The sequence below is a fragment of the Cavia porcellus genome, unplaced genomic scaffold, assembly GCF_034190915.1.
Source record: "Cavia porcellus strain 051 isolate PalLab524CR breed Dunkin Hartley unplaced genomic scaffold, mCavPor4.1 scaffold_1, whole genome shotgun sequence".
In the NCBI taxonomy this organism is placed as follows: domain Eukaryota; kingdom Metazoa; phylum Chordata; class Mammalia; order Rodentia; family Caviidae; genus Cavia; species Cavia porcellus.
The window spans coordinates 186,211,407-186,235,927 of NW_026947484.1; the positions used below are offsets into that span (position 1 = coordinate 186,211,407).

A 24,521-nucleotide genomic window follows, 5' to 3' on the forward strand; every position below is an offset into this window, starting at 1 on the left:
ACTTGTTTTCTGCTCCATAAGAATTTGAAGGCAGTGAGGCATCTTCACTAGTAAGATGACAGCTGTTTACTTGCTAACTCAACAGAAGGATAGAACTGTATCTTAAGAGCTCTTCTTCGAAAAATTCACAGTTCATTCACTCATCACTATCTATTGTATTACTCCTTTTATCCCCCTATTTTCAGGTTTTATTGAAGAGATTCCTGAAGACTCATTCAAGGAGCCACATTGCAAAATGGTCCAGCTGACAGCCACTCCTCAGAGTGCACTTGTGGATGAGCCCGTGCACGTCCGTGTCACCGGCCTAAGACCTTTCCAGGTGGTGTGTCTTCAGGCATCCTTGCAAGATGAAAAGCAGAATCTGTTCCATTCTGAGGCCTATTACAAGGCCAATGAAGCTGGTGAGGTAGATTTGGAGCGTGATCCTGCACTTGGAGGTGACTATGTGGGAGTCCACCCCATGGGGCTCTTCTGGTCCTTGAAACCTGAAAAACTGTTAACAAGATTGATGAAAAGAGACGTGAATATCCCATTCCAGGTCCAATTAAAACTTTGTGAGCCATATTTTCCAGTAAAATATTTACCTGCCAGTGCTCTGATGGCCACCCTGACTGTGGAAAGGTGGTATGTGGCACCTGGTGTCACTCGGATCCCGGTGAGGGAAGGCCGCCTCCGGGGAGCCCTCTTTCTTCCTCCAGGTGAGTAGAGTGACTCCGTTTACTGTTACCCTGTGTTTTTCTCTTTTAAATGACTCATTCCTCTAGAAATTTTTCTTGAATGTGCCTAATACATATTGTCAACTTTCCATTCTTAAAATAAATGTTCATGTTGGATCATAACCAGCACATAGTAATATTTTCTCTGTAAGTCAAGTTTTACCTCAACAGTTCTGGATCTTGTCTAACAGTAGGACTACACATAATCAGTAATGGAATTCCTATGTCCCTTAATCTCAAAACTTTGGACTTGTGTTAAGTCTATTTGCAACAAACTCAAGCTCGTTTAGGATTCAAATCTTGATATCATAAAAGCCATATGCAAGCTCTTTCTGGAAGCTCTCTGGTTTTAGTTTAAACATATGGTATGGTGTTGTTCTTCCAACATGCTAGTGATACAGTGAAGTAAAAGTTTTCAGCAAATATAGAGGATGCACAGAAACTATTATCCCTTTAGTTTAAAAAATGCTGCCTATTTATTGGGTATTTCACAAATTAGAAAATACAGAGCACTCCCTAATGTTTACGAAATTTACCAGCACATTCATAGTTTTCCACGGTGATTTCTGCATCCCAGGAGTGCTTAGCAACATCTATTGGTCAAAGTTTTTTTTATGCAACTAAAGGAACTAAAAGTAACCTCCCAGAAAAATTTAGAAGGCCCAGATTTCATATCTTAGAGTCCCTTCTTTAAATAAATGCTTTTTTCCTAGAAGAGAGCCATTGCCTCATCTATTTGTGGTGCCTTGTTTATTTACTTAAATTGTAGAATAGCATTGAGTGAGGAACTTTGAAATGTTAGGGGTCTGTTCTAGTCGTGGAGGGTTATAAATGCCAAACAACAAATAATAGCCTCCTTTTTGAAAGTTACCATGATTCATGCACTTGTTTTGACAAATTTGAACTTTTAGTAACAAGTAGTTAGTACATTTACACACTTCATTTATGTAGGAACAGAATATAGGTAGCATAGACACAGATACCTCTCATTCTAAAAGTGTGACTTGTTGCCAGGCTTTCACCTTGGCATAATATTTGGTTCAGAGTATGAAATTTGTGAACTCTCAAAGACATTGCACTCACAGGGTCTCTGCTTTAAGTATTTGTTCAGATACACAAACCAGAATAAACATTTTTCAACTCTAACATTCTTTCTAGATACGGGGAAACTGACCTTCAGGTGTTCTCCCTTTCTCTGCCAATAAGAAAAAGGATGCAAAACATCCTAATTCATTTATTTGAGTAACATTTTTGACTGAGATATAGTAGGTGTCACTTTTATTTTCTTTTCATTCCTTTTCTCAAGGTCAGTATAGCTTTTACATTTTTCCTTTGCTAACGCATTTCTTTGTGCTGTTGCTAAATTTCTATTATGTTTTCTTTACCGTTCCTTCATACACAGCTTCATTTTGTATTGTCCTTTTTCAGGAGAGGGCCGTTTCCCAGGGGTACTTGATTTGTTTGGTGGGGCTGGTGGCCTACTTGAATTCCGGGCCAGTCTGCTGGCCAGTCACAGCTTTGCTTCCTTGGCCTTGGCTTATTTTGGCTACGATGACTTGCCTGCTTATCTTGAAAAAGTGGATTTAGACTATTTTGAGGAGGCTGCTGACTTTCTCCTGAGACATCCTAAGGTAATTTTTGTGTCTAAGTTCACTTTGTCTCTGGTTCTTAAATAGTTCTACCACATGCTCACATTATTCATGTGGTGTATTTGTCATCTAACGTCTTTTGTTCAGAAAAACAAAATACATATTCCTGTGTTCCTCTTGATACCAAAGACAGATGTTTAGAATTCGTCCAAAAATGAGAACTTTTGCTCTTTTTATGTAATGTGGGTAAGGGAATTATATTCTCTTATCCTCAGTGTTTTCTATAGTATAAATAATATATGTTTACTATTTCTTAAGTTATTGGTGAGTTTTTAAGAGAATTGCACTTGCACAATGCTTATTTAGAAATTGATCATACTATTCACTCAAAAAATTAAGCAATTATTATTATCATCACCATCTCATCACTGTCCCACCTTTAACAAATACTAAATATTTATTTGAAGAACTAGTTACTTAAGTCAGTTTAAATATAATACTCTAATATTTTACAAACCACACTTAAAAATATGTGCTTTTCAGTTTATATCAGGATTGGTGCTTAGTATCTTTTCATTTTCTCTTCTTTTTTTTTCTCATAAGAACTGAAAGAAAATAAAGTCTAGGTAGTGAAAAATGTTCCTTTATGCCTTCCCTAAATTTGTCAGTATTATAGTAAAATGAGGAAAAATTACTTGCAATATTCTGATATAGTAAAACTTTAAATGGCTCTCTGTGATGCTTGTAATGAAATTGTCCATTAACTGTCAAATAATAAATGTTACAATTATGCCCCCCCCTTTGTTTGCCTTGGATGAAAGAAATGAGAGGTTGTGTGATTCTGCGTTTTTATTTCTTTAGTCTTGTGTCCCTTATACTTTTTAGCATGCAAGCTGCATCCCTATGCAACAATTTCACATAACTGTTCATGACCAACCAGATTTCTTTCCAAAGTGCTGTGAGTACTTCTATCCTTGCTCCCCAGGGCCTCTTAAAGCATGATGCACTAAAGATTTTTCAGTTCCTCTTAGGTCTTCTTTTTCTACCCATTGATTTTAAGCAACTTCTATTAATTAAGAATTCCTTTATCACATATTTGATAGCAGAAATCGAGACAAAGTTTATTTTTCCTCCAAAGATCTGAAATAAATTAGAGCGGTGTACAGTGATGCACACCTGTAATCACCGCACTTGCAAGGCTGAGGCAGGAGAATCACAAGGAGTTTGAGGCCAATCTGTGCTGTGTAAGTGGCTTCAAGCATGGTCTGCACTACATACAAGACTGTGTGTCAAACAAAAAAATCTGCACTGAGTCATCTATTTTGATTACTTATGCTATACATGCTTTTGCTTTATTTTCCATGGCCAATTGCATTGAGTTTCCATGTCTCTTTGCTATACCTGTATCTTTCCTGTCAAGACAGAATTTAGGGACAGGAGTGAAGTTGGAAAAGCGAAATGTTAGCCAAAGAATATAAATTTTCATAAAACAGAGAGAATAATTTCTTTTTATCTATCATGTTAGTGGTTGATATGGTTAATAATATAATAATGCTTTGTGTATTTCAAAATTACCAACGGAGTAGATTTCAAATGGTTTTATCACATGGCAAATTATGAATACATAATGATAAAATATATTTACTAGCTTATTTGGCTCACTCTAAAATGTATACTTGCAAATCTATTCCAAAATTTATTCACACAAATATCCCATTACACTGTGTTAGTATATAAAATTATAAATGTCAATTAAAAGTATGACTTAGGAAAAATTCAGATATTTTAATTGATACAGATAATCCATTTTAACATTTAGTGAGGGAAATATCATACATGACTCATTCTGTTTGTCAAGGTTTTTAATTTCCTTATCCAGTTTCTCACATTTCTGTCCACTTGGTGCAAGTGGTATGTTCAATCATTTATCTCTAAATACCATGAAAATAACCCGTATTCATTTGTTGATAAAATAACTTGTAAATAAAGAAGATAAATTTTAAAAAGTATGTGAGGACAGTAAAGATGTTAGAAAAAAATCAAGCCTGTGTCTTCGCAACCCCAGGACCAAACATGATCATTCTTTTTGGAGGGAGATACCGGGACTCAAACACAGGACCTCACATCTGGCAGGCATGTGCTGCACCACTGCACTAAATTCCCAGCCTGAAAGAATCATTCTTAACTATATTTTCTGCCATAAACAATAATCATCACCATCTTCTCCTTCCCTCTCTCAAACCTATCTAGTGGCTGAGAAATGTATATTCTATACTCATAAACAAAATCATGTTGTTTCCTTTTGTTTACTTGATGTATGCTCCCTTCTGTCAGGACTCCAACATTTTTGGCCTATTCTGCTGCTTTAAGCTCTGGCATTCTGTTTCCATTTTCTCAAAGAAGTGTTGTGCAGTTGGTTTTATCAGGACATAACTGTTTTCTCACGTGTGTAGGATCTTCTCTTTTGTTAGAGTGTAAAAGTGCTAGCCTATTAGATAAAATATATTATGGTTTGACTTCTATATACTTCTTCAATGTTATTTATTTTTACCATCTTTCAATTCTGCCTTAATGCTGCCTTTTAGGAAGTCAATAGTTGCTTGGAACATATCTCAAAAATGTTTATTGTCATGCTGGTATTATCTTGTCCACCTCGTTTTGATGCTATCCATTTATCCTCCAAATTTGCTGCCTGAGGTTTTGCACATGTTCTTAGCATGGTGAGTCTATAGGTATGTACTAGAGCTACATTTCCAGGACCATATCTTATAGTGGTTCAAACAACACGAACATAAGGCATTTAATGACTTGTAACAAGTATGAAAACTGGTCGCTCAGGCTTTGGTTCAGATAATTAGTGATGTATCTCTCCAAGGAGACTGGATGACATTTTTATAACTTTCTGGACTTACACTCTAGGTCACCGGGTGCCTATGGTCATTTCAGGCTGTAAGTCAACAGGGCAGCACTCTAAACTAGAAAGAATAGTGAGGAACACAGGCTTTCATTATATGATTCTGTGTAATTTTGTACGAGGAAAGAAGAAATGTATTGGTAGATAATAATGACCACTAGGGGAGCCTGAAAAAGTATGATTTTAGGGCAATAGTTACAATAGATCAAGGTCATTTTAGGCTCAAAATTTTGGTGGATGAATCTTGTGTAACCATTTAGCAGAGTCTGCTAAATTCACCACAGAACATTACCCGCCGTTGTTAGCAGCCACTTTTTATATCAAGGCTCATTTCATAGCCATTTTCTCTGACAGATTTTCTTTGCTTGATTCCTTGCCTGTGTGCATTGCTTAGTTTTATCTGCATGCTTTCTTGTATTACAGAACTCATAATACACGAATCATCTTGATTTTGTTACTGTTTTTTTCACATGTTTTCCCAACTGACAGAGAATTCCTTTATATGAAGGAATTGGGACTTCCCTCCCTGAGTTTCGCAGTTCTTTAAACACAATGGATGATTTAAAAATGTTTATTAATGTCTGAGAATAAAAGAAAAAGCTAGGGGTCAGGATTTAGCTCAGAGGCATAAGTGCCTGCCTGGCAAGCATGAGGTCAGAAGTTTGATTCCCAGTACGAGAATAACAAAAACCACAAGCACCTGCAATGTAAGAAAAGGCTTAATGTATTAGGCGTCCTTTGAAAGTCTCCTTTTGAAAGAAAAGAAGGTGTAGGACCTTTGTTCAAGTTACTTGGATATCCTGCTTTCACCATTCTCACTCCCTTCTGAATTTGTAGACAGAATTGATACAATAAAGTTTATTAAGCTATTATTTGACGTCTGTATTCCTTACAATAATACATACATATTGCTGATTATATCATAACATTTTGTCAGGGCATTTGACACTGAAAAAACCAATCACATCACTTAATCCAAGTTACTTAGTTAGAAAAACCTGATACGTTTTCACAAGAGTATTTCCTTTGAATACACAATTTGTATTGCAGTACTCTACACAGAGATATAAGAGCACAGTGGGGGGAGGTTTCACTTGCTTTCTTTATTCAATAATTGAAGTTCTTCAACTGGGGAAATTGTGTGTTTCTTTTAGATGAAAGAATAACATTTTCTTTCCATTGTTTTCAGGTTTTAGGCCCAGGCATTGGGATAGTCTCCGTATGTAAAGGAGCAGAGATTGGATTGTCTTTGGCCATTCAACTAAAACAAATCACAGCAACAGTGCTTATTAATGGGCCTAACTTCATTATTAGTGTTCCACACATATATCGTGGTCAGATCATTGAGCCTGCACATGTCTCAGTTGAGTATGAATCCATTAATGTCTTTGGATTCGCAGAGTTTTATCAGGTTTATACAAAATGTGAAACTGGAATTAGCCAGTTTTTCCTTCCTATTGAAAAGGCCCAGGGACATTTCCTCTTCATTGTGGGAGAAGAAGATAAGAATCTCAATAGCAAAGTACACGCTGCAGAAGCCATTGAACAGCTGAAGAGGAATGGGAAGAACAACTGGACCCTACTGTCTTACCCAGGGGCCGGCCACCTGATAGAACCCCCCTATTCTCCAATGTGTCGCGCTTCTAGGATCCCTTTGATCGTGCCACCCATTCACTGGGGAGGAGAACTTATCCCACACGCAGCTGCACAAGAACATGCTTGGAAGGAAATCCAGAAATTTCTGAAGAAATACCTCACTCCAGGGTTGAATAGTCAACTATGAGAAACTGGGTATAGTTAGGAAGGAGAAAGTAAATCTGTTTCCAGCACCTTCTCTTAATTTTCCTGAAAGAATAGCTATACTGTTGTTGTAAGAAGGAAGTTATTATAGCAAAATAATGATAGTTGAGAAATCTAATGCTTTGATTTGTGAAAAACAACAGTTGTTTCCATTTAATGAAATTTCACTGAGAGTCCTATAATACAGAATGAACACACAGTTATACTTGTCCTAAAATTTTCAACATCATAACAGTTTTCAATCGTAGTATTACAGACAGCTAAGTTAGGCAGAAATATTATAGGCAGTCAGATAAGTCTAGGTCCTAGAGAGAACCAGGACAAAGGTGAAAATGCACCACAGCTGAGCCCAGAGATGTATCAGTTGGAGGCCAGGCTGTAAGACAACAACAAAAGAACCAGCCTACCTATCTCTCAAAGAATTAGAGAAGTGTTAACACTTGGTCTAATTAGGTGAAGATAGGTATCAAGATCCTATCTTGGCAATCAAGATCCTAGGATCCATTACCTACCTAAGAGGTTCTTTGTTCTTTCTGTGTCTGCTGCCTGTGTGATCTGCTTCCCCACTGAATCAGTGTTACCCCAGAAGCTATACTTATAATCTTATTAGTTGATCTTAGCTGTAACTCATGTTGTACCTATGTGATTGAGCTTCATAAAATATTCCCTAAGAAGTGGGGTCTTTAAAAATTGGCCAACTCAATTTTTGATGTCCCCTCTTGTCACTCTCAGACAAGAGGTTTCTATCCCTTAATAAATATTTCCTACTATTAACCACCATTATTTATAGAATTCATTCTTTAATTTTAGAGAGCACGAACTTGCCAATATCAGACGCCTAACATATTGGGGGTTATAATATTTCCTTTATATAATATTCGGAGTTTCTGATAACATTCCTATGTCACAAGCAATTATAGGAGGAAAATGTAACCATAGAGAGTCATGGAATTGCACACAGACCACTGTTAATTTCCTAAAATTTAAATTGAATAAATGTAGATCTCTAATGTTTGAAACACGCTTATAGTCATGGTTGTTTTATTGGTCTTCGAAAGACAGTTCTGGGTAAAATTGTTCTATCATGGCCCATATGTCAGTAGGTTCCTGTGGCAGAATGAGAGGGCATGTCCTCACAATTTCTTGACTTTTGAATGGGAACAATGGCTTCCACTTAAAAAAAAGCATGCATGAGTATCCTGTGAAGTAGAAATAAGTATAGATTTTAACTTCCGTAACATTGTGGTAGCAATTTTTAAGCATGCAACTTTGTAGAAATAAAACTAATAAAAATGAATCACAGAAATATCAGATGCTGACATTATGGACTCCCTAAATTTCAAATTAAACACACTGAGCTTTTTTTTTTTTTTATTTGAACCTATATTCGTATCTTATAGTTGCTTCGGTATTTTGGGTAAAGTGGATAGTTCAAGAATATATTATATTAAATAGTACGTAAGTTTACACTAGTTAAGATTTTCTAGAGAACAAAGTCAATAGAAAAAGTGTATTAGTACAGCAAAAATAAGATTTACTGGTGACACAGGAATCCATGAGTAGCAGTCAGAGAAGTGGATGTAACTCTTTATTATGCCAGTGGACCCAAAGGGGTTCCCTACTGCAAAATCTGAGGCCTGAGTATGGATCAGGAGAGTTATTTTGATTTTGTGGCATGACAGGGTAAGCTAAACAATGACAGTGAATTAAAAGTAAAAGGTTGACAATTCTGAATGGCGATTTGGCGTCAGCCAACAGAAAAGTCAGGTGACAGGCAACCATGAAGTAGCTCTATAGGAAGGGAAGGAGTTCAGCAAGTGGGCGGTGAGATAGCAGGAGGCTGTGGGACAACTTGTGTGGGAAAGTGACGATGCAGCAAGATGCAGAAACTTCTGTAATCTTGTGGCTAAAAGACAGAACAGAGTAAGAGGATAACTCTCCAATGGGTGGGAGTCTGGGGTGAGACCTTTGACATTAGAGGGGGTGCCAGGGTGGTCTATTTTTCTGTCTCAGTATCATGTAAATTATAATTATTAACTTGCTCTTGCACTTGGAGATTAAGTGTAATTTATGGAGAAATGTCTGGTTGGCAAGCTGACCACGGGTGGATCATGACAATTAATCCTTTCCCCACACTAGCAACATCCTGATGTGATAAGCAAACAGCTCCTCACCAAGTCCTGTCATCTTACTCCATAGCTGGCCATGGTCATCAGATGTGAAAACTGTGACCTTTGAGTAACTGCCTTAGTTCTATTCTGTACCTTAACCTTCTTCCCTTTTTCTTCCAAGAGACCATATATGGCCCAAATATCCTATCCTCAGGGCTCACAATTTGGAATGCTTCACTCCTCTGGGCAAGCTCGTTAGTAAAACTTGGTTCCTTCAACTTCTTCAAAGTGCTACTCATGCTTCTTGCATCATTGCTAACTTGGACTTTGATACAACACTACAACTATCTCTTGTGTAACAATGGAAACACTTATTCTCTTCCCAGGAGGCAAGAGAGAGTTTTGTTCTGGGTCATACGTACTCTTCGCCCATAATTTAAATATTATAGGTCATAATTTAAATATTATAATGTAAAAGTAACAGTACATAAGTACTGCCATTAAGTTGATCAAAGTCACAATCCAAAGCAAAAAATAGAGGAGTCTGAATCCAGTCCTGGGCCCCGAATGTGTGTGATTTGATTCCCAGACAATGGGGGAAGCTTTGCAATGTCACTGAAAGTCAGTTGGACCTCACCCAGAGTTCCAAATCACCGGAGGACACATGGAAGGTGCCCATAGGCCTAACTGGGCCATGTTCAGCAATGCCCAAGTGGCTAGCACAGGCCTTAATCCAGTCCCAGGAGCTGAACGTACATGAGTTGACTCCCAGTGCATGGGGGGAACCTTGGGAACTTTGCTCCCAGCTGTGGTAAGACCACAGGCCAGTGTCCCAAATCACCAGAGGATGAATAGGATTTCCCTGTGGGCCTAAATGGGCCACTCCCAATGACCCTAAGGGCTATAAGGGGCCTGAATGCAGTCTCAGGAACCAAAAGTGGGCCAGGTGATTCCTAATACTTGGAGGAAGCTTTGGAATGTTGTTCAAATGCCAGTAATATAGGAAAATGACCAAATGAAAAAGCAAAATGCAATCTCAAACTGCCAGCCCAACCTTAGCAAGCCTAGGAGAGAGGTACATAGAAGAAAATATTAGCCATATACCTGAAATTCCTGAAATGGCCTCAATTCACCAATTAAAAGAAACAGACTGGCCAAGTGGATCAAGAAACAACATCCAATCATATTTTGTATACAGGAAACTCATTTAATCCAAAAGGATACTCATAGACTGAAAGTCAAATGATGGAAAACAATACTCCATGCAACAAGATCCCCCCAAAAGCAGGGTTAGCTATTCTGTTTGCAGACAATGTGAACTTCAAACCAAGAATGATCCAAAGAGATAAAGAAGGCCACTACATACTAGGTACAGGAAAACTTCAAGAGGAAGAGATAGCAATCTTTAATATATATGTATCAAATTACAGAGCACCCACTATACAAAACAAATATTAACAGAAATTAAAAATCAAATAAGCAATAACACAAGTAAAACAGGAAACTTAACACACCATTGACACAAAGGGACAGATCAACTAGACAGAAAACCAGCAAAGAAATAACAGAACTGCATCACACCTGCGAAGAAATGGACTTGGTGGATGTATACAGAATGTTTCACCCAACATCAGAATATACATTTTTCTCAGCAGCACATGGAATATTCTCTAAAACAGACCATATACTAGCTCACAGAACATGCTTAAGCAATTCCATAGAATTGAAATTATCCTATGTATGTTATCAGATCATAGCACCATGAAACTAGAAAGTAATGACAAAGAAACTGCAAAAACCCCACAAACACACGGAAATTCAATAATACACTCCTGAGGAATGGGTCACAGAAGAAATTAAACAATATCTAGAAGCAAATGAAAATACAAATATGTCTTACTGGAACCTGTGGGATGCAATGAAAATACTCCTCAGACAAAAATTTATTGTGGTAAATTCCCACATCAGAGAAACAGAACAAACACAAATAAACAACCTTATGTTACATCTTAAACATCAAGAAAAAGAACAAGTCAATCCCAAAGCAAACATTAGGAGAAAAGTGTAAAGATCAGCACAGAAGTCAGTGCAATAGAGACTAAGAAAACAATACAAAGAATCAGTGAATGGAAGAGTTGGTTCTTTGAAAGAATGAATAAAGTTGATAAGCCCCTAGCCAACCTTATTTTAAAAAGAAAAGTAAAAACTCAAATTCATGCAATAAGGAATGAAAACGGTGAAATCACTATTGACCCTGTGGAACTACAGAAGATCATCAATACCTATTTCAAAAACTTCTACTGTGATAGCCTTGATAACACAGAAGAAACGGACAGATTCCTAGAAATATATGAAGTATATTTGAAGAAATATATGAAGTATATATGAAGCTGGGCCAGAAAGATGTATAACTGCGGAATAAACCAGTTTCAACTAATGAAACTGAAAATATAATTAAATCCTTACCAACAAAGAAAAGCCGAGATCCAGATGGATTCACTGCAGAATTCTACAAGAAATTCAAAGAAGAATTGATGTCGACACTCCTCAAACTCTTCAGTGAAATTGAAAGGGAAGCAACTCTCTTTAACTGATTCCTGGAGGCAAATATCACTCCAATATGAAAACCTGAGTAAGACCCAACCAAAAGGAACTACAGGTCAATCTCCCTAATCAACATTGATGCAAAAGTTCTCAATAAAATATTGGCAAACAGAATACAGCAAAGCATTAAATAGATTATAAACCATGACCAACTGGGATTCATCTCAGGAATGCAAAAATGGTTTAATATGTGCAAATCAATAAATGTAATCCACCATATCAGTAGAGCAAAAAATGACATGATCATTTCTATAGTTGCAGAAAAACCTTTTGATAAGATTCAACACTTATTCATGATAAGAAACTTACAGAAAACTGAAATAGATGGTCTTGAGCTCAATATGATAAAAGCCATCTTTGACAAAGCAACAGTCAGCATCATATTTTTTTAATTTTTTTTTAATTTTAAAGAAATTAAGAGAAAAGAGGACATAACAAAGCAGATCAGGTCAGAACAATGCAAGTAACACAGTATTTTACCACAAGACAACCCATAATTAACAGTAACTACCATAATGTATCTTTCTCTGAAATAGTTAAGCATAGCTTCATATATGATAGTATCGAACATAACAAAACAGTATAAAGCCATTCAGGAGTGTGAAAGCATTACAGGGCTTTCAGAACCAAATATCAGAAAATGAACAATGGCTACTATATTATCTCATTTTCCATGGAAAATTTGTTTATACTGTCACACATAATAATATCTAATAAGATATAACAGGATATAACCAAAGGAAACAGAAAAACAAAAGCATAGTAGGACTTCAGAGTAAGATGATACTAAATAAGCATTGGCTATTCTAATGTCTTGTTTTCTTAAAAATAGCTGTTTACACTATCACAGAAAATAAAGTCAAACAAACTAGGATAAGACTATTCCAAATAATGAATGCAGACACCATAAGCCTTCCAGGCAATGTAATGGAGAATCATAATTACCGCAAATTCTTATGTACTCTTACCATTTCTTACACTAAGGAGAATATATGGTATTTCTACATGTGAGCTTGACTTATTTCACTTATAAGTACGGTCACAAGTTGTGGCCATTTATTTATATCTCAATGTGATCATCCTTTATAGCTTAGTAGTACTCTGTTGTATGAAAATACCACAACTTTTTTTATCCATTCCTCAGTTGATGGACACATAGGTTGTTTCCAAGATATGGATATTACAAACTGTACTGCTATAAATATGGGTGTACATATATCATTGTGGTGTGATGTTTTCGGTTCTTCTGGGAATATGCCTAGAAGTGGAATAGCTGGAACAAATGGGACCTCCAATCCCAGCTTTTTGAGGAATCTCCAGACTGACCTCCACAATGGCTGCATGATCTATACTCCAACCAACAGTGCAGGAGAGTTCCCTTTTCCCCACAGCCTCTCCAGCATTTGTTGTTGGTAGTGTTCTTGATTCTGGCCATTCTTTCAGGAGTGAGATGGAATCTCACTGTGGTTGTAATTTGTATTTTTCTAATGAGTAATGATGTTGAAAATTTTTTCATGTATTTATTTGCCATTTGTATTTCTTCATTTGAGAACTGTGTGTTCATCTCAGATGCCCATTTTTGGATTGGATCTTTGACTTTTGGCGGTCTGATTTTTAAAAATTCTTTATATGTTTTAGACAGAAGTCATCTGTCAGAAGGACAGTTCACTAAGATTATTTACCAGTTTTTGGGTTTTCTTTTCACTGTGCTGGAGATTTCTTTTGACACGCAGAAACTTTTTAATGAGATGTGATCCCAGCTATTGATTCTGGGAAGTATTTCCCGTGCAGTTTGATTCCTGTTCATGAATTCTTTACCTACCCTTATGTCTTCAAGATTTTTACCTAATTTGTCTCCTAACAGATTTAGTGTTTCTGTTTTAATATGCAGATCTTTGATCCATTTAGATTTTAGTTCAGGTTATTTAGTTTAGAATGTTAATAGCATGAGTCTATTTTCAATTTTAAGCATGTGGAGAGCCAGTTTTTCCAGCCTCATTTATTAAAGAGACTGTCATTCTTCCAGTGAACATATTTGGCCCTTTATCAAAGATAAGGTGGTTGAGTGTGTTTGTAGTTGTGTCTGTATCTTCTAATCTACTCCATTGATCTTCAGGTCTGTTTTTAATCCAGTACCATGTTTATTTTATTATAGTTGCCTTATAGTATAACTTCAACTCACAGATTGTGTTGCCTCCTGCCTTGCCTTTGCTGCTTAGCATTGCCTTTGCTATTCTAGGTCTCTTCTGGTTCCAGATGAGTTTTAGGATTGATTTCTCTAGATCTATGGGGTATGTTGATAGTATTTTCATTGGCATTGTATTGATTCTGTATGACATTTTTGGAGAATAGCCATTTTTACAATATTTATTCTTCCTATCCATGAGCAAGTGATGTCTTTCCATTTTCTGAGATCTTCTTCAATTTCTTTGTTGAGGGTATTATAATTTTCCCTGTATAGACTTTTTTTGTCTTTTTTTTTTATCAGTACCAGGGGTCGAACTCAGGACTGCCTGCTTGCAAGGCAGGTGCTTATGCCACTGAGCTAAATCCCCAGCCCCACTGCATAGACTTTTTACTTCTTTTGTGAGATTAATTCCTAAGTGTTTCATATTTTGGATGTTAGTGTGTAGGATGTGGCTTCTTTTATTTATCTTTCAGTGATTTTGTTGTTAGTGTGTAGAAATGCTATTGTTTTATGAGTATTGATTTTCTATCCAGCTACATTGCTCAATTTATTTATTATATCTAGGAGTCTTTCAATAGCGTTTTGGGGGTCCTGTATGTGAAGTATCATGTCATCCACAAATAAAGATAATTTAACTTCCTCTTTTCCTATCTTTACCCCTTTTATTTCTCTTTCTTGTCTTATTGCTCTGGCTAGTATTTACAGTAGTATGGTAAATAGGAGTGGTGATAAGGGAAATCCTTTTCATGTGCCTGAATTTAAGGTGAAGGCTTTCAGTTTTTGGTCGTTTAATATGAAGCTGGCTGTTGGTTTGTCATAGATGACCTTCATCATATTGATATAAAGACCATCTATTCCAATTTTCTGTAAGGTTCTTATCATGAATGACTGTTGGACCTTCTCAAAAGCTTTTTCTGTATCAATAAAGATGATCATGTGATGCTTACTTTTGGCTTTATTGATATGGTAGATTACATTTATTGACTTAGGTATGCTGAACCATCCCTGCATGCCTGGGTTGAATTTCACTTGATCATGGTGTATAATCTTCTTGATGATTTGCTGCATCCTGTTTGTCAATATTTTATTGAGGATTTTTGCATCTGTGTTCATTAAGGAGATTGGCCTGTAGTTCTCTTTTTTATTTGGGTCTTTATTTGGGTTTTAGTAATAGAGTAACATTTGCTTCCAGGAATGGCTTAGGAAGAATTTTTCTCTTTTGATTTCATTAAAGAGTTTGAGGAGTGTCGGCATTAAGTTTTCTTTGTATTTCTTTTAGAATTCCGCAGTGACTCCGTCTGGGCTTGGGCTCTACTTTATAGGTAGGGACTTAATTACATTTTCAATTTCACTAGTAGAAACTGGGTCATTCAGCAGTTTTACATCATCTTGACCCAGCTTTGGTACTTCATATGTTTCAGGGAATCTGTTCCTTTTTTCTGTGTTATTGAACCTATGAGAGTAGAAGTTTTTAAAATAGGTGTTGATGATCTGCTGTATTTCCACAGAGTCTGTAATGATTTCACCTTTTTTTATTTCTCATTGCATGAATTTGAGCTGTTTCTTTTTTAAAATAAGGTTGGCTATGGGCTTATCAATTTTATTTATTTTTCAAAGCACCAACTCTTTGATTTGTTGATTTTTTAGGTTGTTTTCTTAGTCTCTATTGTATTAATTTCTGCTCTGATTTTTATAATTTCCTCCCATCTTTTGGATGGACATGCTCTTCTTATTTAGATGTTTGAGGTGTAGCATCAGGTTGTTTATTTGTATTCATTCTGTTTTCCTGATGTGGGAATTCAGTGCAGTAACTTTTCCTCTGAGGACTGATTTCATTGTATCCCACAGATTCTGGTAAGTTGTATCTGTATTTTTATTTGTTTGTAGGTATTATTTAATTTCTTCTTTAATTTTCCCTGTGACCCACTGATTGCTCTATTGTGTATTATTCAATTTCCATGTGTTTGTTGCAGTTTTTGCAGTTTCTTTTATCATTAATTTCTAGTTGCATAGCATTATGATATGATAACATGCATAGGATAATTTCAATTCTTTCGCATGTATTTAAATATATTCTGTGAGCTAGTATATGGTTTATTTTAGAGAATGTCCCATGTGCTGCTGAGAAGAATGTATGTATATTCTGATGTTGTTGGATAAACACTCCATATATGGCTACAAATTTTTCACAGGTGTGAGTCAGTTCTGCTATTTCTTTGCTGATTTTCTGCCTCTTTGATCTGTCCCTTGGTGTCAATGGTGTGTTAAGGTTTCCTGTTATAATTGTGTTATTGCTAATTTGATTTTTCATTTCTATTAATACTTGCCTTGTATAACTCTGCACTCTCAAATTTGGTGCATATATATTTAAGATAGTTATTTTTTCCTCTTTAAGTTTTCCCCTAACCAGTATGTAGTGACCTTCTTTATCTCTTAGGATCATTCTTGATTTCAAGTCCACATTATCTGCAAACATAATAGCTACCCCACTTTTCTTTCAGTTCCTGTTGCATGATGAATTGTGTTCCATCCTTTTACTTTCAGTCTGTGAGTTTCCTTTTGGGTTAGATGGGTTTCTTGTAGACAGCATAAGGCTGGATATTGTTTTTTGATCCATTCTGGCAGTCTGTTTCATTTAATTGGTGAATTGAGACCATTTACATTAATGGTTATAACTGTTATATATTGGTATATTATTGACATGTTACCTTTCTGCTGTTGCATCTTTATCTTTCTTTCTTTTTTCTTTTTTAAAAATTTTATTTAAAAGAAAAAAGAGAAAAAAAACCAAAACAAAGTGGTGTAAGGGTACAAGTAATACAAAACTACAAAAAAAAGTAAGAAATCACCAGTTAATAGATTGCACATTATCATCCTAGAGATATTTGTCCAAGTCACAGTATCAAAGCATACAAAGTGAGCATTCAAACAGAGAGACTGCAAAGAGTTGTGTTGAATGATCCAACCAGAAACATCAATATGGTCAGCTATTTAACACACCTAAACACACTTGCAGTTGTATCCTTTAGAGTACTTTTTTTCCCTTTCTTTTTTACAACCAAATTTACACATTTTGGGTTTTATTACTCCTTAGTTCTCATTACTTTTTTTGGGGGGGAGAATAAAGTCAAACATGGCAAAACAGAGCTGTCAGTCAAAACCAAGGATAGACATAGTACATGATGTAAAAAAAGAGTACAAGGTTATCAACAATGGTTACCATAATGCCTCTAGCTTTCTTAAAAAGAATTATCTATCTCATTAGGTATTATAAAGTTGAACAAAGCAGTAGAGGTCTTGGTCTTGCATCTTTATCTTTCCATTCTGTTTAGTTGTCCACTGTACTTAGTGGTTTTTTTCCTATGTGTATCTAAACTCTCTTTCAGTATTCTTTGCAGGATTGGCTAGGTGCTCAAGAAGTTCTTCAGCTCTTATTTGTCATGAAAGTATCTTTGATCCATTTTGACTTTAGTGCATGGTGATAGGCATGGGTCTAGTTTCACTTTAGTTTAGTGCATGGTGATAGGCATGGGTCTAGTTTCAGTCTTTGGCATGTGGAGAACAATTTTTCCAACACCATTTATTAAAGAGGTTCTCCTTCTTCCAGCGAGCATGTTTAGCCTCTTTGTCAAGTATCAGGTGGCTGAGTATCTTTGTGGTAGTGTTTGCATCTTCTAATCTGTTCCATTGATCCTCAGGTCTATTTGTTTGTCAGTACCATGCTGATTTTACCACAGTATCCTTGTAGTATAGTTTCAAGTCAGGAACCGAGATGCCTCCTATCTTGACTTGTCCAGAATCACCTTTGCTATTCTAGGTTTCTTCTGTTTCCAAACGATTTTTAGGAGTGTTTTCTCTAGATTTTTAAGGTATATTAATGGTTTTTTAAAATTGGGATTGCATTAATTCTGTATAACAGTTTTGAGAGTATCATCATTTTCACAATGTTGGTTCTTCCTAGCCAAGAGCAAGGAATATCCTTCCATTTTCTAATATCCTCTTCAATCTCCTTTTTTAGTGTAGCATAATTTTCAGCATATAGGTTTTTTTACATTCTTAGGTTGATTCCTAAATACCTCATTTTTAAATGCTATTGTGAAAGGTAATATTTCTATAATTTCTCTCTCAGTGAGTTTTTTCTTTATGTACACGAATGCTATTGATTTTCGAGCATTAACTTTATATCCAGCTACACTGCTTAATTTGCTTTTATTACCTCTAGTAGTCTTTTAATGGAGTTGTTTTGCCTACTATAAAGAGTATCATATCCTATGCAAATAGTGATAGTTTAACTTCTTCCTTTCCTACCTTTGTTCCTTTTATATATGTCTCTTTTCTGATTGCTCTGGCTAATATTTCCAGAACCATATTGAATAGGAGTGATGATAATGGATATCCTTGTCTTTTTCCTGGTTTTAGAGTGAAAGCTTTCAGTTTTTGTCCATTTAGTATAATGTTTGCTGTTGGTTTGTCATAGATGGCCTTTATGAGATTGAGATAGATACTGTGTATTCCAAGTCTCTGAAGGGTTTTTATCATGAACAAGTGTTGGACTTTATCAAAAGCTTTTTCTGCATCTATTGAGATGACCACATGGTTTTAGTTTATGACTCTGTTGATGTGGTGTATTACATTTATTGATTTGCATATGTTAAACCATCCCTGCATTCCATCCCATTGGTCGTGATGTATAATCTTCTTGATAATTTGTTGCATTCTATTTGCCAATATTTTATTGAAAATTTTGCATCATTGTGCATTAATAAGATTGATCTATAGTTCTTCTTTTTGGTTGGGTATTTTTATGGCTTTGATATCAGAGTAATACTTGCTTCCACAAATGATGTAGGGAGGATTGCTTCTATTTCAATTTCATTGAAGAGTTTAAGGAGGAGTATTTGGCATCAAATCTTCTCTAAATTCTTTGTAGAATTCAGTCATGAATCCATCAGGACCTGGGCTTTTCTTTGTTGGCAAGTTTTTTTTTTTTTTTTATCACGTTGTCAGTTTTAATAGCTGATATTGGGCTATTCAAAATTGTTATATCTTCTTGACTGAGCTTCAGTAGTCCATATGTTTCTAGAAATCTGTGCATTTTTCCATCCAATATGAGTAGGGGTTTTCAAAATAGATGTTTATAATCTTTTGAATTTCCATGGGATTTGTGGTAATTTCCTTCTTTTCAGTCCTTATGGCACGAATTTTGTTTTTTTCTTGATAATGTTAGCTGGAGGTTTATCAATTTTGTTTATTCTCTCATAAAACCAGCTTTTTGATTCATTAATCCTTTGTATTGTTTTTTTAGTTTCAATCGCATTGATTTCTGCTGTGATCTTTACAGTTTCCTCTCTTCTATGAGCTTTGGGTTTAACTTGCTCTTCTTTTTTTAGAAGCTTGAGATATAGCATTAGGTTGTTTATTTGTGCTCATTCTGTTCTCTTGATATGATAATTTATTGCTGTATACTTCCCTCTTAAGATCACTTTCATTGCATTTCACAGATTATGGTATGTTGTTGATTATGTTATGTTGTATTTTCATTGAGTTGTAATTTTTGTTTTATTTCTTCTTTAATTTCATTTGTAACCCACTGATTGTCCAGAAGATTGCTATTTAATTTCCATGTATTTATGCAGGTTTTGCAATTTCTTTTGCCATTAGTTTCCAATTTTAGTGCACTATGGCTAGATAATATGCATGGGATAATTTCAATCCCTTTGCAGTTACTTAAGAATGTTTTATGGGTATTATACAGTCTATTTTGGAGAGTGTCCCATGCATAGCTGAGAAGAATGTATATTTTGATGTGGTTGCGTGAAATACTCCATAAACACTTACTAAGTCCACTTGCTCACAGGTATGATTCAATTTTATTATTTCTTTGCTGACTTTTTGTTTCATTGATCTATTTCTTTGCGACAATAGGGTATTAAGGTCCCTTGTTATAATTTGTTCTTCTGCATTTGGTTTTTCACGTCCATTAGTATTTGTCTTATACAGTTGGTTGCTCCTGTATTTGGTGCATATATATTTATAATTGTTGGATCTCCCTCTTGTATTTTTCCACTAACAAGTATGTAGTGACCTTCTTTATCTCTTTTAAACATTTTAGGTTTGAAGTTCACATTATCTGCAATAGAATAGTTATCCCTGCTTTTCTCTGGGTTCCTGTTGCATGGAATATGGTTTTTCATCTTTTGACTTTTAATCTGAGTTTCCTTTTGGGTCAGATGTGTAAATTCTATATAGCATATTGTGTGGAAGTATTTTATTTCTCGATTAAATTTGAAAGAAAGTTTTTCTGGATACATCAGTCTGGGTTGAAAGTTGTTCTGTTTCAGGGCTTGAAACACCTCATTCCAAACTCATCTTGATTTGAGGATTTATGCTGAAAAGTCTGCCATGATTCTGGATTTTCCTTGATAGGCGAGTTGTGTCTTGTTTCTAACAGCTTTTAGTATGATGTTTTTATGTTGTATGGCTGGGATCTTAATTATTTGATGTCTGGGTGTAGATTTATGTTGGTTGTGACTTTTTGGCATTCTATATGCCACACTTATCTGTATATCAGACTTTTTCCCTATGTTAGGGAAATTTTCTGCTATTACTTCTATGAATAGTTTACCTATGTCATTTGTGTTGACTCCTGCATCTTCACTGATGCTTATTAATCTTACATTGTTTCTCTTGGCATCATTTTGAAGCTGCTGAATTGTCATTTCCTGTTGCTTTATTATTTTCAAAAGTTCTAGCCTTTCATGATCACTAATTTTGATCCTGTCCTTAAGTTCTGAAATTCTATCCTCAGCTTCATTTAAACAGTTTTGCCAGCTTTCAATAGAATTTTTTTCTTGGATATCTCTTTGAGTTTGTTTCATGGATTCTGCTTGTTTTCTATATTGTTCATTCAGGGTTTCAATCAGCTTCTCATGCTCTTGTACTTTTTTTAAAAATCTATTTCTTCTCTAGCTGCACTTAGAAATTCCTTTACTAAGTTTGTTATTTCTGTCTTTACATAGGAGATTACTTCTAGTTTGATTTCCTCTACAACCTCATAATTTGTCTTTTTATTTCACTTGCTATCTTTTCAGAGATTTCTGGTGTGTGACTTTTAAAAAATCAAATTTTTTCCCCAATATCAAGAGAACAGAAATCCTGATCTTGGGGGAAAATTTTGATTATGTGATTTTCTGTGTTAGTACATTTACATGCTTGGTCAACAAAAATCTCCCATATTAATGGAACATTCCAGAGGAATTTCTCATTATTAGGACCTTGCAGAAAATGTACAAGTTATGTAATGTTTCAGAGTTTGAACAATATAAGCAAATATTATGACTATTGAAGACTACATATTTAGCCAGTAAAAATTAATCATAACTAAGCATTGAAACGTACTTCCTCTTGTTTTCTTGTTCATGATATGACCTTACAGAACTCAATGATTATGCTTGCTAATTACAAAGTTGAACTAGTTGATTTTGATGTCAAGAAACTGAAACAAACTCACACTAATGTAAGCAAAATGATTCTATGTAAGGATGCCAAAATATCTCAGGTAACTCAAGTACAGTTGACCCTCAGTAGGGCTAGGATGAAGAATTGAAAACTAGTGAAATTAGTGGACTCCTCTTATTTCCATCTTTGTGTGGGTTTTATCCACATCTCTCTCTCTCCCTCTCTCTCTCACTCTCGCTCTTGCTCTTCTTCTCCCTCTCTCTTTTCTAACCCTATACCTTATCCTTACCTGAAAGAATGGTGTTCTGTGACTATCTAGATCCAGTTTTTGAATTTTAGGAATTCAGTAACATGCAAAGAGTCTCTAGACAGTTCTAAGGTGAGGTAAGAGAGACTACAAGGATGGAAATTTAAGGATAATTTTTAGGGCCTTGCTGCCAGGGCCCTGCAAGTACATTTTGATCCCTCATTGCTTTTGTGCCTTACTTAGCTCTGATCCTAATAGTGACTAGTGATCTCTAGGTCTCATTTTTATGTTGATGAGAGGGAAACATCCCCAGAACATCCTGAATTAGATGTCCAATCCTGATCTAATCCATGTCACTCCAGGGCAGAAGGTACATGTTGCAAATATAACTGATGAATATCCACAGCCCTGAGATTTAGGAAACAGTTATCAGACAAAAGAGAATCATGGCTTTGGAAGAAAACTCAAACTTTTCTATCATAGGAGTAGTATAACCAGAGTGTTTATGTCTTTTACATGTTTGGTGCTATTTTTTCCTGCCATGAATATGACTCTTTTGCCCATGAGCATTCTACTAATCAACAATATGATTGTCAATAGCACCCCTGAAACTTTGACATATATTGCTTCCCTTGAGAATACTTGAGGAGTGTCAAGACTAGATAGGGGATATATGCTGAAGGGTGGTTATGGGAAATAATTTAAATCAATAAACTGTGATAATAAAATCCTTATTGGTTTGAGATGTTCTGTATAAGTTTAGAAAATTAATAATAGCAAGAAGATTGGGAACAAAGTATGCTTTCCTTATCTCTTTTTTGGGGGACCAAGGGAACAACAGACACAAAGTATATAGGTAAGAATGAGTAAGATCAGTAAGTACCTATAGTATACTGCAATGTTGTATGGAATGCAAGATTTTTTAAATATCACAAGCCCCATCTCTTTATTATGAATGAATGGCTTGTGAAGATTGAATCGATTCCATGTTCATTTTTAAAACATTTTTCCAGCAATCATTTTATTATTTCATGAATTTTGAGGGGTATCAGGTGGAGAGAGGTTTCCCTTCACAGAAAGTCATTTTTTTAAAGTGAAAAAAAACGTTTTTCCATTGATTTTTTTCCTATTTCCTATGGCTGCTTTGTGCAAGAGATAATCAGCATCAAGACCTCCTTCCTCTTTTCTGCTCCTTGCCTGCCAGAATCAGTTGCTTTCTTACAGAAGTTTTTCTGCTTGTAAATCTAAACCCAAATGCCTTTGTTTCACATTAACCCCAAAACAAAACTAAGTACTCTTTGGAGAATCAAGCTTTAATGAGAGGATGCTTGTTCCTATCATTTCTACGAAGACATTATTTTTTAAAATGGTGAATATATACATCAAAGTTTCATATGAGAAATTTCATTCTGAGAAAGGCCTTACATTTTCCTTTCCCCTTAAGAACTAGTAATCTTTTCTGTAAGAATAATTAGAACAAAAGAATTAATAACACAGCCCTTTTCCTTTGGCTATCTGTTTATTACCAAATATGCAGTGCACAAAATGCTCTACTTTTCATACCCTAGATTCTTTGATGAATGTCTGCTTTTCTAGTCCTATGTTCCCAGATACTATTTTAATTTTACTTTACTTTTTAATCTGTCATATGTAAAGAGGTTCAAATCCATTGCAGAATGAGGATAGAGGAAAAGGAAGAACAGGAAAGAGAAAAGATCCCAGGTTTTCTTCATAATAGAGTTTTGACTGGGTTAGACTAAAAAGAAACCTCCATTACCACCACCATGATTGACTGTTTATGAAACCCTTCTGGAATGTTAACAAACACATTTCAAAACCAGTCTCATGGCTAGATATTATTGTAACTGAAGAATTAAAGTTTATTTTACTTGAAACTACAAATCTAAACTTTACTGTAGTGTTAAAAAGTCATAGTACAGATGGTTGTAATGTCAGATCAAGTTTGATTTCCCAGTTCTACTACTGACTGCTTGTGAGACTCAGAGCATGACACTGAACACATTTGCTCTTCTGTAAAATGAGGCTAATTTTAGCACTTTATGCATTGCCCTCATCCTCTGCCAAAATGCATGTTCTGTACCAACTTGAAAGTGTTATTCAGTCAGACCTGACATCAGCCTAGCCTTACCTTTTCCTTGGAATTGAAGTACCAAACTCAAAGTCTCTCCAACTGCAACCAGGAAGCTCCACCTTATCCACTTGCCATTTATTTATGTCCCTGCAGGTAACTCTCCCAGGAAAGCTCTTGAAGAGAAGCCACTGTACATATGAGCAACAGGAATGCTCCAGCACAAGAATTTGCCTTCAAAACCTCACTGAACAATGAGAAGGGGCATGTGTTTCAGACTAAAAACTTTTATGGGGCTAATCTGGTGAGATGGATTTGGAGCAGGCCCTTGAATTTGGAGATGACTGTGTTGCTCCATCTGATGGGCCTTTTCTAGTCTAAAGCCTGAGAGGGCTTTCCAAAGGCTGATAAAACAAATGCGATGAACAACTCCTTTGGATCATTCCGTACTTATGTGGCTGTTTACTTCTAGGGTCCCAGGGTGTAACAGAGATGTATACTTGGGAAGATTGAATGTGAGGACACCTTTTTCTTCCTCCGGATGAGACAAATCTTTCATGACAGAGAACACATTGTTGATAGAGATAAAACATACATACATAGATGAAATTAGTTTTACTCTTATGCTTCAAAGGCTGTTGCTATAGTTCATCCTAGTTTAATCTCTATATCTTTGTTGCTTTCAGGGGAAGGCCCTTTCCCATTGCCTTGATTTAGGGGACTTGAGGGCTTGGCTGAATTTTGGGGCAGCCTTTTGGCTGTTCATGGCTTTGCAGCACTGGCATTAGCTTATTTTGCCTCTGAA

At 35.7% G+C, this 24,521-nt stretch overlaps 1 protein-coding gene across 1 annotated transcript in view; it reads left to right on the plus strand.

Annotated features, from left to right (window-relative positions):
• Baat (bile acid-CoA:amino acid N-acyltransferase) overlaps nucleotides 1-8,038 on the plus strand; it is a 90,647-nt gene extending 82,609 nt beyond the window's left edge. Inside the window, exons 3-5 of the mRNA XM_063224513.1 lie at nucleotides 186-698; nucleotides 2,145-2,347; nucleotides 6,409-8,038. Of these exons, the coding sequence (XP_063080583.1) occupies nucleotides 186-698; nucleotides 2,145-2,347; nucleotides 6,409-7,002 (1,310 nt within the window). The 3' untranslated portion in view covers nucleotides 7,003-8,038. The remainder of the gene's footprint in view (nucleotides 1-185; nucleotides 699-2,144; nucleotides 2,348-6,408) is intronic.
• Nucleotides 8,039-24,521: the final 16,483 nt, after the last annotated feature.